Source organism: Schistocerca serialis, chromosome 3 (genome assembly GCF_023864345.2).
Source record: "Schistocerca serialis cubense isolate TAMUIC-IGC-003099 chromosome 3, iqSchSeri2.2, whole genome shotgun sequence".
Lineage (NCBI taxonomy): Eukaryota > Metazoa > Arthropoda > Insecta > Orthoptera > Acrididae > Schistocerca > Schistocerca serialis.
Genome location: NC_064640.1, coordinates 228,639,260 through 228,655,542, shown reverse-complemented (window position 1 = coordinate 228,655,542; position 16,283 = coordinate 228,639,260). Strand labels below are relative to the sequence as shown.

The 16,283-nt window shown below is 38.5% G+C and overlaps 1 protein-coding gene across 5 annotated transcripts in view; it reads left to right on the top strand.

Moving 5' to 3' along the window:
• The window catches only part of LOC126469964 (glutaryl-CoA dehydrogenase, mitochondrial-like), a 925,249-nt gene that overhangs the window by 504,870 nt on the left and 404,096 nt on the right, over positions 1-16,283 (top strand). Inside the window, exon 7 of one of the 5 annotated variants that reach the window (XM_050097388.1) lies at positions 15,253-15,482. The exons of the other annotated variants lie outside the window; for them this stretch is intronic. Within the exon in view, the coding sequence (XP_049953345.1) occupies positions 15,253-15,482 (230 nt within the window). The remainder of the gene's footprint in view (positions 1-15,252; positions 15,483-16,283) is intronic. 5 annotated transcript variants of the gene reach the window in all.

The following is a 16,283-nucleotide window of genomic DNA, read 5'->3' as shown; positions in this document are numbered from 1 at the left end:
AATCTAATCATCAGATGAACATGTTAACTGTTGCAGAGGATTGGTTTTCATGATCTCGCTAATATCCAAAAGCCACTCATTGTGAGAATGCAATTGCAGCAGTGCTAGACAGGGAGCTGTGCTGTAGGTTTTGTGCCATTTTATTTTGAGACTACAGCTTGCTGTAGTTTGACAGAAAGCATGGCAAATAGATGGATCAGGCTGAATGCCTTCTGTTTTTGTCCAAAGTTTTTTGTACATTTGGGTACAAAAATCTTCAGTAATTATCAAATTTATGTGTGCTTCAGAGGAATTAGAAATTCAGAGAAGAAGAAAGTTGCTTAAAATCTACTGCTGTCTTTTGAATGCATGGAAATAAAATATTCAAATTCATAATAGTGATTATGTATAAAACTATTTTTGTGTTTAGCAGAATATAAGCAGAGTTTAGTTTCTGAGAGGATGAAACGTACAAGGGTATACTCTGCAATGGTTTTAAGATAACGACTGAATTTGATGTACCATAAACTGGGTTAAATTATGCAACCTGGGTTACTTTACACACTTCCCATTAAGTTCTGTGGGGTGCCGCCCATGGCCTGTTTTGGAAATTCTGAGTAAAATGGCTGCTTAGATAAGACATGGTGAACTTTACTGGATTGAAAAATCATGACAGTGTTGTTCATACATCATGATGCAGGATGATAAATGCAGTTAATTGGATGTGAGTATCTTTACGTATTTTTACATTGCTTAGAAACTGTCATTGCCATGTCATAGTTATGTGGAACAGTAGGTGAAACACTTTTTTAGTGGAGACATTTTACTAGCAAGCTGAAAACAAGCAAAGGTGTGTGACTTTTGCTTGGGTGGGGGTAACTTTACGATGACTGCAAACAAAAGCAGAAAATAAGGATACTGAGGAAATTATTGGACAAGTGCTATCTTATGATGAGATTCAAGTTAAGTTCGTGAAGATGACAGGTGACTCAACATAGACATTTGTATGGCCTGATGTTGGAGATATCTCCAAAATCAATAACTAGGGGCTACTTGATGAACCTGTGGTATTACAAAGATGATCTTTTTAGTTCAAAAAACACCTGCAATTTTTTATGTATGTATCCAGTCTTTATTGAAGTGAAATCAAGGTTAGTAGTGCCTCATCCTGCTATAGAAATACTATAAAAGTGAAGGTGAGAAACTCGTGCTTCAGACACAGCAGAAACATTATTTTCAATTTACATAATAAAAACTTAAAATTGAAATGACTTGCCATATTGCATTTATCCTTGTAATAGGTTCCAACAAGTCAATAAAGCTATGAAAAGTGTCATGCCACTTCAGATTTCTGTTTTCTTTCCATTTAAAATTTCCAGACATGTGTAAAGTTATCCATTATAAGGCAATACTGCCAAATATCTTGCAAAGTACACTGAAGAGCCAAAAAACTGGTACACCTGCCTAATATTGTGTAGGGCCCCCGCAAGCATGCAGAAGTGCCACAACATGATGTGGCATGAACCCGACTAATGTCAGAAGTAGTGCTGGAGGGAACTGACACCATGAATGCTTCAGGGCTGTCCATAAATCCATAAGAGTATGAGAGGGTGGAATCTCTTCTGCACAGCACGTTGCAAGGCATCCCAGATATGCTCAATAATGTTCATGTCTGGGGAGTTTGATGGCCAGTGGAAGTGTTTAAAGTCAAAAGAATGTTCCTGGAGCCACTCTATAGCAATTCTGGATGTATGCGGTGTCGAGTTGTCCTGCTGGAATTGCCCAAATCTGTTGGAATGCACAGTGGACATGAATAATGGATACAGGTGATCAGACAGGATGCTTATGTATGTGTCACCTATCACAGTCATCTCTAGACATATCAAGGGCCCCATAGCACTCCCAACCGCACACGCGCCACACTATTACAGAGCCTCCACCAGCTTGAACAGTCCTCAGCTGACATGAAGGGTCCATGAATTAATGAGGTTGTCTCCATACCCTTACACATCCATCCGCTTGTTTCCAGTCATCAACAGTCCAATGTCAGTGTTGATGATCACAGGTGAGGTGTAAAGCTTCATGTCGTGCAGTCATTAAGGGTACACGAGTGGGCCTTCGGCTCCAAAAGACTATGTTGATGATGTTTCATTGAATGGTTCACACACTGACACTTATTGATGGCCCAGCATTGAAATCTGCAGCAATTTGTGAAAGGGTTGCACTTCTGTCACGCTGCACTATTCTCTTCAGTTGTCGTTGGTCCCGTTCTTGCAGGTCTTTTTCCAGCTGCTGCGATGTCAGAGATTTGAAGTTTTACTGGATTCCTGATATTCACTGTACACTCGTGAAATGGTCATATGGGAAAATCCCCACTTCATCGCTGCCTCGGAGATGCTATGTCCCATCCCTTGTGCACCGACTATAACACCACGTGCAAACTCACTTAAATATTGATAACCTGCCATTGTACCAGCAGTAACCGATCTAACAACTGCACCAGACACTTGTTGTCTTATATAGGCATTGCCGACTGCAGCGCCATATTCTGCCTGTTTACATATCTCTGCATTTGAATATGCATGTACTCTTTGAATGGCGTAACTTTACACACAATGTAGTTAAAACATGTCATAAACACGATTTCCATTCATTTTGAGGCTACAATTGCCCTTAAGAACCTGAATGATATACAGAAACCCATTTATATCAATTATATAACCAACCACCTCCCCCTTTGAACCATAGTCCTTGCCGTTGGTGGGGAGGCTCGCGTGCCTCAGCGATACAGATAGCCGTACCGTAGGTGCAACCACAACGGAGGGGTATCTGTTGAGAGGCCAGACAAATGTATGGTTCCTGAAGAAAGGCAGCAGCCTTTTCAGTAGTTGCAGGGGCAACAGTCTGGATGATTGACTGATCTGGCCTTGTAACACTAACCAAAACAGCCTCGCTGTGCTGGTACTGCGAACGGTTGAAAGCAAGGGGAAACTACAGCCACAATTTTTCCTGAGGGCATGCAGCTTTACTGTATGGTTAATGATGATGGCATCCTCTTGGGTAAAATATTCCGGAGGTAAAATAGTTCCCCATTCGGATCTCTGGGCGGGGACTAATCAGGAGGACATTGTTATGAGGAGAAACAAAGCTGGCAATGTACAGATCGGAGTATGGAATGTCAGATCCCTTAATCAGGCTGGTAGATTAGAAAATTTAAAAAGGGAAATGGATAGGTTAAAGTTAGATATAGTGGGAATTAGTGAAGTTCGGTGGCAGGAGGAACAAGACTTTTGGTGAGGTGAGCAAGCAGTAAAGGAAACAAAAGAAAAATTTGGAATAGGTATTAAAATCCATGGAGAAGAAATAAAAACTTTAAGGTTCGCAGATGACATTGTAATTCTGTCAGAGACAGCAAAGGACTTGGAAGAGCAGTGGAACGGAATGGACAGTGTCTTGAAGGGAGGATATAAGATGAACATCAACAAAAGAAAAACGAGGATAATGGAATGTCGTCAAATTAAGTCGGGTGATGCTGAGGGTATTAGATTAGGAAATGAGACACTTAAAGCAGTAAAGGGGTTTTGCTATTTGGGGAGCAAAATAACTAATGATGCTCGAAGGAGAGAGGATATAAAATGTACACCGTCAATTGCAAGGAAAGCGTTTCTGAAGAAGAGAAATTTGGTAACATCGAGTATAGATTTAAGTGTCAGTAAGTCGTTTCTGAAAGTATTTGTATGGAGTGTAGCCACGTATGGAAGTGAAACATGGATGATAAACAGTTTAAACAAGAAGAGAATAGAAGCTTTCGAAATGTGGTGCTACAGAAGAATGCTGAAGATTAGATGGTTAGATCACACAACTAATGAGGAGGTATTGAATATGATTGGGGAGAAGAGGAGTTTGTGTCACAACTTGACTAGAAGAAGGGATCGGTTGGTAGGACATGTTCTGAGACATCGAGGGATAACCAATTTAGTATTGGAGGGCAGCGTGGAGGGTAAAAATCGTAGAGGGAGACCAAGAGATGAATACACTAATCGGAATCAGATGGACGTAGCCTGCAGTAGGTACTGGGAGATGGAGAAGCTTGCACAGGTTAGAGTAGCATGGAGAGCTGAATCAAAGCGGTCTCAGGACTGAAGACCACAACAACAACAACATAACTGACCACACTTTATAAAATCAAGAACACACAAAAAATGTGTTTATAGTATCTCCAGTTGACAGTAACAGGAATATTCTTAGTTTTGATGTGAAAAGGAGAAAAATAGATGGAGGAGAATGAAATACTTTTTTTGTGCAATAAGAAAAACTATTGGCTCTGGCCAGTTGTATTAAGACAATACATGTTACTGATATTAAGCTTGCAGTGACTCATAAATGATCATCATTGTGTTGTTTTGTATTGTATTGTATTGTATTGTATTGTATGTTAACCGGGGGCCTAGAAACGACGGAGAGGCTCCATCCCTGCCGCAGCCAGAGTGGTCCACAACCCTACGATGGCCACCGCGGTCCACGTCACCCCTCTACCGCCCCACACCAAACCACTCTTTCACGGTTATTGTGCGTTTTGACCACAGCTCTGTGGTCTAATGATTTTATCAACCAGACTGACCATCTTCATCTTAATGAGGGTGACAGTATGGTCTTCAGGAACTACGGTTACAACATTCATCAAATAAATGGAGTGCTTTCAAGTGAGAATCACAATAAGACCACTGACAAAAAGTAGGAAAAGAAACATGTCTTCTTGCCATTCTGTGGGTCCATGTTGAGCAAGACAAGCCACCTACTGAAAAGACATAAAATCAAATTGATCTTCAGGTCTCTGATAAATATTCGGAAGTCCTGAGACCAGTTAGAGATGGGGTAGGTCGCAGAATACCTCGGGTCTACAAGATGGCTTGCGAGTGCGGCCAGTCATATGTTGGAAATTGGTATGAATGGTAGAACAATGCAGACAGAAGAACAAGAGGCTTTATCGCATACACTACCTTGAGAAATCGACTTTAGCTGAACATGCTTTAGAAAACGGTCGCCTGATCAAATTCGATGAAACCACTGTTGTGGCTCACACTAATGGCTTTTGGGACTGTGTAATTAAATAAGTCACTGAAATAAAAATCACCAATAACGCCCTTAATGGAGATGGCCTCCTGCAGCTCAGAATGATGTGGAATCCAGGGATCACATGGTTGAAGTGGACATATTGAATGCCAAGTCAAATTATGCCCACTGACTACTGCAATTAATGTAGCTAACAGTTGCACAGTTGTGTTTCACAGTTCTTTACTGTCACTGTCCACAACCCCCAACATTACATAGCTCACTATTGGTAAATTTTGATAAGCCTCATTAATAGGTTGCAGGCAAACATCAGCATACTGCTATGATAGTTTGCTGTTGAACATCTATGAGCAGTATAAACCTAACCACACAGTTCACAGTTCTTGCAGAAGAATAAGGTTTGTGTGACACTATTTCTCAAATAACTTGAACAGACATTGTCATTGCCTTAACACACGGCCTATTTGTGTTACACTAATTCCACTGTTAAAATTGATGCATTGTTGTTACTTGAAGCAGTACATAATTTCCCTCTGAAAATTGGCCATGGACGGACTGTCTCAGGACCAAAAATAGGGCCTTTATAAATCCTCACAGTAAATAGGCACTGAGACTATACTTTTTTGATGTTTTAAGTAACAGAAATTACAATTAAAACATAACTCATTCAATTATATGAATAGATCGAAAAATTCCTCCTTTTTAACAGTTCTCTCTACCACAAAGATTAGGCCAAATTATTTGTTTAAATATTGAAATTAGCAGATCTAGTTATGCAAACAATGCTTTTGACCAATCTGATAATTATTTTGGAATTAAATAAGGGCTGGCTTTGCTAACATGTTTTCGAATAGAGCCAAGTAAATACTTAAAGGATTCTAGTAGTTCTTCTTCCAAATGTTTATAATTATTACAGATTTTATTTTTGTTTATAAGTAAACAATAGAATTTAAGTCCTGAAACAATTACTGATTTCACTCCATAACATAAGATATTAACTAGGAATGGTCAAAATAAATTAGGAAATTAATTACATACACAAAGCTATGCACCAAATTAGACCTGGTGCAGGGAATAGCCTTGATAGGGACAGGGAATGTGATGTAGGTGGTGACCTGATAAAGATAGCTACTCAAACTGATGGCATCAATCTGCATTTCATGCAACTGTTTCAGCATCATGATCAGCCTCATCTTAATGCAGCTGTTAAGCACGTTAACATTGGGCTGGAGAGGGCACTGATGGCAGAGGGCATGGGTCACATTGCAGTGGTGCCAGTTGAGTTTATCAGTAGATCAGGTTTCACTAGGCATGGCCTGCACTTCAACAGGTTTGGGAAGGGGATACTGGCAAAGCTTATAGGTGCAAGTGTAGTGGGTGGTGGTAGGACACTCTTGGAAAAATTCCTGTAGTAGTTGGTGTTAGAGCTGCACCGTTTTTGAATGAAGTCAGCTGATGGATATACCTGCTTAAAGGAAGTCCCTCTAAGGGCTCACCTTCAGAGGATGTCATGTTTCCAAGTAGAGAAGGAGTTAGCATATTTCATCAGAATATTAAAGCTATTAGAGATAAAGTTAGTGAACTGCTTATAGATGTTGACTATGAAATTATTCGTATATCGGAGCACCACTTAAATAATTTGACGATTCAGAGGCTTCCTTTACCAGGATACAGGTTAGCTGGCTGTTTTACAAGGATTTCATTGTGGGGTGGGAGAATGGCCATGTATGTAAAAAACAGTATTCCTTTTGAGTCCATAGAGGTATGTATCGTGGCACTGCACTGAACGGATATTTGAATGTTGTGCAGTTGCAGTTGAATTTAGTGAAACTAAACTTTTAATTGTTTTTGTTTATAGGTCCCCTAATTTTGACTTCAGAGCATTTCTGCCCAAGCTAGAGGGGGTTCTTGTTCACTTTATAGGAAGTACGAGAAATTAGTTGTGTGTGGTGACTTCAGTGTAAATTTTGTACCCGATAGTGCAAGAAAAATGATGTTGGTAGATCTCCTAAATTCATATGATCTGATGCAGACTGTGTTTTTCCAACTAGGGTGCAGGGGAACAGTAGCACAGCCATAAACAACATTTTTATTCATTCTTCATTACTAGATGGGCATTCTGTTAGTAAAAGGGTCAATGCCCTTTCAGACCATGATGCACCAATTTTAACACTAAAAGGATTTTGTACTCAAACAAATGTCACATATAATTACAAACTATGCAGGAAAGTTAATCCAAAAGCCAGCCGGAGTGGCCGAGCGGTTCTAGGCACTACAGTCTGGAACCGTGTGACCGCTACGGCCACAGGTTCGAATCCTGCCTTGGGGATGGATGTGTGTGTTATCCTTAGGTTAGTTAGGATTAAGTAGTTCTACGTTCTAGGGGACTGATGACCTCTGAAGTTAAGTCCCATAGTGCTCAGAGCCATTTGAACCATTTAATCCAAAAGCAGTTGAGAATTTTTTAAACCTTGTCGAGGAACAAGAGTGGCAGGATGTTTATAGTGCTGGTAACATAGATGACAAATATAATGCTTTCCTTAACACATTTCTGATGCTCTTTGAGAGCTGCTTTCCATTAGAATGTCCTAAATAGGGTTGTTGTTGGTTCAAATGGCTCTGAGCACTATGGGACTCAACTGCTGAGGTCATTAGTCCCCTAGAACTTAGAACTAGTTAAACCTAACTAACCTAAGGACATCACAAACATCCATGCCCGAGGCAGGATTCGAACCTGCGACCGTAGCGGTCTTACGGTTCCAGACTGCAGCGCCTTTAACCGCATGGCCACTTTGGCCGGCAGGGTTGTTGTGGTCTTCAGTCCTGACACTGGTTTGATGCAGCTCTCCATGCTACTCTATCCTGTGCAAGCTTCTTCACCTTCCAGTACCTACTGCAGCCTACATCCTTCTGAATCTGCTTAGTGTATTCATCTCTTGGTCTCCCTCTACGATTTTTACCCTCCACGCTGCCCTCCAATACTAAATTGGTTATCCCTCGATGTCTCAGAACATGTCCTACCAACCGATCCCTTCTTCTAGTCAAGTTGTGCCACAAGTTCCCCTTCTCCCCAATTCTATTCAATACCTCCTCATTAGTTATGTGATCTACCCATCTAATCTTCAGCATTCTTCTGTAGCACCACATTTCGAAAGCTTCTATTCTCTTCTTGTCTAAACTATTTATCGTCCACGTTTCACTTCCATACGTGGCTACACTCCATACAAATGCTTTCAGAAATGACATCCTGACATTTAAATCTATACTCGATGTTAACAAATCTTTCTTCTTCAGAAACGATTTCCTTGCCATTGCCATTCTACATTTTATATCCTCTCTACTTCGACCATCATCAGTTATTTTGCTCCTCAAATAGCAAAACTCCTTTACTACTTTAGGTGTCTCATTTCCTAATCTAATTCCCTCAACATCACCCAACTTAATTCGACTACATTCCATTATCCTCATTTTGCTTTTGTTGATCTTCATCTTATACCCTCCTTTCAAGACACTGTCCACTCCGTTCAACTGCTCTTCAAGTCCTTTGCTGTCTCTGACAGAATTACAATGTCATCGGCAAACCTCAAAGTTTTTATTTCTTCTCCATGGATTTTAATACCTACTCCAAACTTTTCTTTTGTTTCCTTTATTGCTTGCTCAATATACAGATTGAATGACATCGGGGATAAGCTACAACCCTGTCTCACTCCCTTCCCAACCACTGCTTCCCTTTCATACCCCTCAACTCTTATAACTGCCATCTGCTTTCCGTACAAATTGTAAATAGCCTTTCACTCCCTGTATTTTACCCCTGACACCTTCAGAATTTGAAAGAGAGTATTCCAATCAACATTGTCAAAAGCTTTCTCTAAGTCTACAAATGCTAGAAACATAGGTTTGCCTTTCCTTAATGTTTCTTCTAAGATAAGTCGTAGGGTCAGTATATCCTCACGTGTTCCAACATTTCTACGGAATCCAAACTTATCTTCACCGAGGTCGGCTTCTATCAGTTTTTCCATTCGTCTGTAAAGAATTCGCATTAGTATTTTGCAGCTGTGACTTATTAAACTGATAGTTCGGTAATTTTCACATCTGTCAACACCTGCTTTCTTTGGAATTGGAATTATTATATTCTTCTTTAAGTCTGAGGGTATTTCGCCTGTCTCATACAACTTGCTCACCAGATGGTAGAATTTTGTCAGGGCTGGCTCTCCCAAGGCCATCAGTAGTTCTAATGGAATGTTGTCGACTCCCGGGGCCTTGTTTCGACTTACGTCTTTCAGTGCTCTGTCAAACACTTCACGCAGTATCATATCTCCCATTTCATCTTCATCTACCTCCTCTTCCACTTCCATAAAACTGTCCTCAAGAACATCGCCCCTGTATAGACCCTCTAAATATTCCTTCCACCTTTCTGCTTTCCCTTCTTTGCTTAGAACTGGGTTTCCATCTGAGCTCTTGATATTCATGCAAGTGGTTCTCTTTTCTCCAAAGGTCTCTTTAATTTTCTTGTAGGCAGTATCTATCTTATCTCTCATGAGATAAGCCTCTACATCCTTACATTTGTCCTCTAGCCATCCGTGCTTAGCCATTTTGCATTTCCTGTCGATCTCATTTTTGAGACGTTTGTATTCCTTTTTGCCTACTTCACTTACTGCATTTTTGTATTTTCTGCTTTCATCAATTAAATTCAGTGTCTCCTCTGTTACCCAAGGATTTCTGCTAGCCCTCATCTTTTTACCTACTTGATCCTCTGCTACCTTCACTATTTCATTCCTCAAAGCCACCCATTCTTCTTCTACTGTATTTCTTTCCCCCATTCCTGTCACTTGTTCCCTTATGCTCTCCCTGAAACTCTGTACAACCTCTGGTTCTTTCAGTTTTAATCTACAGTTCATAACCAATAGATTGTGGTCAGAGTCCACATCTGCCCCTGGAAATGTCTTAAAATTTAAAACCTGGTTCCTAAATCTCTGTCTTACCATTATATAATCTATCTGAAACCTATCAGTATCTCCAGGCTGCTTACATGTATACAACCTTCTTTTATGGATCTTGAACCAAGTGTTAGCTATGGTTAAGTTGTGCTCTGTGAAAATTCTACCAGGCGGCTTCCACATTCATTTCTTACCCCCAATCCGTATTCACCTACTACGTTTCCTTCTCTTCCTTTTCCTACTATCGAATTCCAGTCACCCATGACTATTAAATTTTCGTCTCCCTTCACTATCTGAATAATTTCTTTTATCTCATCATACATTTCTTCAATTTCTTCGTCATCTGCAGAGCTAGTTGGCATATAGACTTGTAGTACTGTCGTAGGCACGGGCTTCGTGTCTATCTTGTCCACAATAATGCGTTCACTATGTTGTCTGTAGCAGCTTACCCGAACTCCTATTTTTTTATTCACTATTAAACCTACTCCTGCATTTCCCCTAATTGATTTTGTATTTATAACCCTGTATTCACCTGACAGAAAGACTTGTTCCTCCTGCCACCGAACTTCACTAATTGCCACTATATCTAACTTTAACCTATCAATTTCCCTTTTTAAATTTTCTAACCTACCTGCCCGATTAAGGGATCTGTCATTCCACAGTATTCTTTCTCCTGATAATGACGTCCTCTTCAGTAGTCCCCGCCCGGAGATCCGAATGGGGGACTATTTTACCTTCGGAATATTTTACCCAAGAGGACGCCTTCATCATTTAATCATACAGTAAAGCCGCATACCCTTGGGAAAAATTACGGCTGTAGTTTCTCCTTGCTTTCAGCCGTTCACAGTACCAGAACAGCAAGGCCATTTAGGTTAGTGTTACAAGGCCAGATCAGTCAATCATCCAGACTGTTGCCCCTGCAACTACTGACAAGGCTGCTGCCCCTCTTCAGGAACCACAGATTTGTCTGGCCTCTCGACAGATACCCCTCCGTTGTCTGTATCGCTGAGGCACGCAAGCCTCCCCACTTGGGAGGTCCATGGTTCATGGGGGGGGGGGGGGGGGGGGCTAAATAGGGTACTAGCAGTAAAAGGCAGCCTCGGTGGCTAACTAGTGGGGTAAGGATATTATGTAGAACAAAGCGGGAATTATATCAAAACGTTAGAAGTGGTCACAATCAAGCTACAGTAGTGCATTGCAAACAGTACTTCAAGGTGCTTAAAAATGTTATTAGGAAGAAAAAGAGTACATGGCATGCAAATACAATAGCTCATTCACAGGATAAAATTAAAACCATATGGTCAGTTGTGAAGTAAGTGTCCGGTCAGCAGCACAAGGTTGGCAATATAAAGTCAGTTTCTGTTACTTGTATATCAGATATATGTACAGTATTTAACAATCATTTTCTGAGCATTGCTGGTGAATTAAATAAAAATTTAGTTTCTACAGGAAATCATATAACAATCTTAGCAAATGCCTTTCTGAGATTGATGTCTGAAATATTTCTCAGTGATACAGACAAGGAGGAGATTGAGTGAATAATTAAATCACTGAAGACTACGGACTCTCATGGATATGATGGAGTGCCTAGCAGAATATTAAAGTACTTTGCTGCACATTTTAGCCCTGTATTTAACCATATTTCTAATTTTTCGTTTAGGAATGGTCAGTTTCCTGAATGATTAAAGTACTCAGTAGGAAAGTCGCTTTATAAAAAGGAAGAAAGGGATAATGTAGACAATTTTCGACCTATTTCTATGCCATCAATGTTTGCTAAACTCATTGAAAATGCTCTGTATGTAAGGATAATTGATAATTTTGTATCACACATTTTGATATCAAATGTACAGTTCGGCTTTAGAAGTCATTTAACAACTCAAAATGCTATATTCTCTTTTCTCTGTGAGGTACTTGATGTGTTAAACAAAAGGTTTCAAGTACTAGGCATATTTTTGATTTAACCAAGGTGTTTGACTGTGTTGGTCACAAAATGTTACTGCAGAAATTGGACCATTATGGAATGTGGGTAATAGCTCACAATTGGTTCACTTCTTACTTTAGCAACAGACAGCAGAAGGTCATTATTCACAGTGTTGAGAATAGTGGTGATGTGGAGTCTGAGTGGGGTACGGTCAAATGGGAGGTGCCACAGGGATCAGTGTTGGGGCCACTCCTATTCCTTATTTACATAAATGCAATGCCCTCTAGTATTTCAGGTAACTCTAAAATATTTCTGTTTGCTGATGACACTAGCTTGGTAGTAAAGGATGTTATGTGCAACATTGTCTCAGTTTCAAATAGTGCAGTTCATGACATAAGTTCATGGCTTGTAGAAAATAAACTAATTCTAAATCACAGTAAGACGCAGCTCTTGTAATTTCTAACACACAATTCAAAAAAACCTGACGTTTTAATTTCACAGAATGGGCGTATGATTAATGAAACTGAACAGTTCAAATTTCTAGGTGTTCAGATAGATAGTAAACTGTCATGGAAAGCCCACATTCAGGATTTTGTCCAAAGACTTAATGATGCCATTTTTACTGTTCGAATGGTATCTGAAGTAAGTGATCGTTCAACATGAAAGTTAGTCTACTTTGCTTATTTTCATTCACTTATGACATAAGTCTTATGTCATATGGTATTATATTTTGGGGTAACTCTTATCATTCTCAAAAGATATCTGTGCTTCAGAAATGCACAGTTTGGGCAATAAGTTCGCAAACCTCTTGTTGACCCCTGTTCACTAGTCTGGGTATTTACATTGGCCACTCAGTATATTTATTTTTTACTGTCATTTCTTATTAACAATATCAGCTTATCCCCAAGAGTTAGCAGCTTTCACTCAGTTAATACTAGACAGAAATCCAATCTGCATTTGGACTGCACTTCCTTAACCCTTGTGCAGAAAGGTGTGCAGTATACTGCTGCAACCATTTTCAATGAGCTACCACAGGAGTTCAAAAATCTTAGCAGTCATCTATGCACTTTGAAACTGAAACTGCAGAGTGTCCTCATGTGTTACTCCTTCTATTCTGTCGAGAAGTTCCTTGAAAAATTAAGCTCATTCCTATGTTATATTGTTGATTGTGCTTACTCAAACTTATGGCTTGTCTTTTTTTGAGTTCATATACATTTTATTTTATCTGTTATTACTTGTATGTTGTAATTTCATGTTCTGACATGTTGCATGACCTTGGAGATTTGCTACTCAATTTGGTCCTACGGAACTTGATGTGTAAATAAAAAGAAAAAAAGAGCTGTGTATTTCATACTCTTGTCATGCAAAGATAGTACATTGTGATTGTAAATTTTTGAAATGGATTCATTTGTGGGTTTGTAGCTATTTACTGTATTTACAGCATCTTTACTTCAAAGTCAGCCAATCAGGCATATTTCTTTCCCTTTCTTATGTCTTCTCAGAAACTGGTACATAATTGTATATTTAGCATTATTTAATTCTGGTACATCCACCTTTGGCAAGTCCTTTTCTACCCATCTTTTTGTAATGTGTGTTGGCTTTTTCATGTTTGCCATTTGTATGAGAGAGACAAGCCTATTACAATTGTGGAACTTCCCTCTTCTGTTTAACTATAGCCTATGAAATGTAAATTCTTTTCATTAGTGCAGATGATAGAAATACACAAAGAATATAACAGAATCACTTGTCTGTCATACTGTCAGAAAATAATTTTTGGAGCAAACTTTGTTGCTTCAGTTAGTTATCAATAAGCTGCCAATTTAATTGTCTGTTTGGCTACATAGGAACCTTACATGTTGTATGTTCTGAATTTCCAGCACATTTATCTCATTTCAATGACTTACAGTGTCATTCACTATTATAAAATAGTATTAACAAATTTGACATTTTTGTGGCTTGTGTTGTGTAGTAGTAATACTTGATCTGTACAGCTATTTTATTGGCAACCATTGCTGCCTGATTATTTACCATCATTGGAAAGCCATTAATGAAAAATCAAGATAAGAATAGGTTGAGGGTAAAACACTGAAAGAGTCTATACTATCTGATTTCCCATGCTGTATTAATTTTGTAAGTCTAACCTGGAAGAGGTCCAAAAATTCAAAAAGATTCTCAGAGGATACTGTTAACAAAGTATTTTATTTCTGTAAATGATTATAGCATCCTCTGTGAAGTATCTTATATGGAAACCAAATTGGGAAGGAATCAGAAAGGAATTGCAACATGTCAATAAATCTGATCATAAATAGTCTTCCAAAATATTTTGAAAAGTAAGTGGTAGGAGATAGGCAGGTTTAAAGTTGACAGATACAAACTTATGTCTGCTTTTACAGGCTGATATCAAAACAGCATAATTTCATCTGTAGGAAATAAAACTAATTATTTTCTATAATTGTATTGCCAGTTAAAGATTTGCAATATGTATGACCATTTCTACTAATTTTAAGAAAATACAATTAGTTTGACACACTACTCTTTCATCTAAAGTGAGAAAATTTGTACAATTATGTTGCTACTCTTTTTCAAATTATCTTCTTCTTCCCCATTATGAGGCAAATCATCCTGCAGCTGAGCACCGATTTCATGAAGTACTGTAAGCAAATTGTTGACACAATCACTTTGGATGTTCTAAGTTCAATCATGGAATAATCTAGATTCTCATCTCCAGATATGTACATAATTCCCAAATCAACAATCAGATTGTCGCATAGATTAAAGTTGTATCCATTACACTCATGTCTGATGGCTGATCCGATTTATTCTTCAATGCCTAAAAGAAAAAAGTAACTCTCATCCCTAGGTTCTCACTGACCTTAACACACATCTCCAGATATTTACATAATTTCCAAATCAACAATCAGATTGTCACGTAGATTAAAGTTGTATTCATTACACTCATTTATGATGGCTGATCCAATTTATTCTTCAAAGCCTAAAAGAAAAAAAAACCTCTCATCCCTATGATCTGTTATCTTGTGGATGAATCTTGGTAAACATGGCAAATGTATTCTTAGTTGAGGCACATTGGATTATATAATCAATACTCATTTGGTTCATACAGTTTACACAATGTGCATATAATGAACTCGAAGAATACTGAGGAATTGATGCATACTGTAACAGGCAAAACTAAAAAAGGCCTGATGTTTGAAGTGAAGATGATAAAATTTTTCTGTGTGTTCTATTTATATTCAAAATAAACTCTTCCATATTTCACATTTTTATTGTAAGTGTTGGATCTGTTGTAACTTAAGGTTCTTTTTTTGTGCCCTTTTTCCCCAGGGACCTTTTACCTGTCTTAGTAATGCTCATTATGGTATTGGTTGGGGAGCCCTGGGTGCAGCAGAGTTTTGCTTAGCAGAAGCACGTCGATATACACTAGAGCGTCACCAGTTTGGACGGCCTTTAGCAGCCACCCAGCTCATTCAGAAGAAATTAGCAGATATGCTTACAGAAATATCAATAGGTCTTCAAGCATGTCTTCATGTGGGTCGCCTGAAGGATAAGAATTTGTAAGTGTACTAATTTTTGAGGAATAAGAATTTGTAATATTGCTGATTTTAATCACAAAGAGAAAACAACATATTCAATCAAATCAAAACTTAATTTGAAATATGTTGAAAAAAACTTAGATAATCCAAACTTGTTCATTACTGAAAATAAATTTTTTAAATAAGGGTAAAATATAAGGTATATTAAAGAAAAATAACATTTTTCATCCTAGAATTCTGTCCTGTGGTATTAACTGCCTCTATAAAGACACATTGACTTGTAACTACTTTTATGTCATAATTTTCAAAGTTACACAAGAAATGCTATGTAATTCATTTGGGAATGAAGATGTTCACTTTCAACTCAGAAATTCCTGGTAACAAAACTCACTCAGGCTTAGTGTGATGCAGAAAGCAGTGGGTTATGGAGTCCCAAAAATAATTCACCCCTTATCCAAGTATGTGAAAAATCTAATATACAATATAATTAACTTCAAATGCAAACTGAAATCATGTCTGCTTGACATCTCCATCTCCATAGGAAAAGGATGGAATATTAGAGCTTAACATTGTCAATGATGAGGTCATTAGAAATAGGTTGGAGAGGAAATCAGCTGTGCCCTTTTAAAAGTACCTTTCCAAGGTACTTTCCCAGCATTTGCCTTAAACTGTTTAAACAAATCAAGGAAAACCTAAATCAGGATGTCCAGGTTGGGATTTAAACCGAATGAGTTGAGTGTCTTACACTGTGCCATTTTGCTTGTATACAATTGAAAAATTTCTGAATGTACAAGACTGTAAAGTGTATGTGACATTGCACAT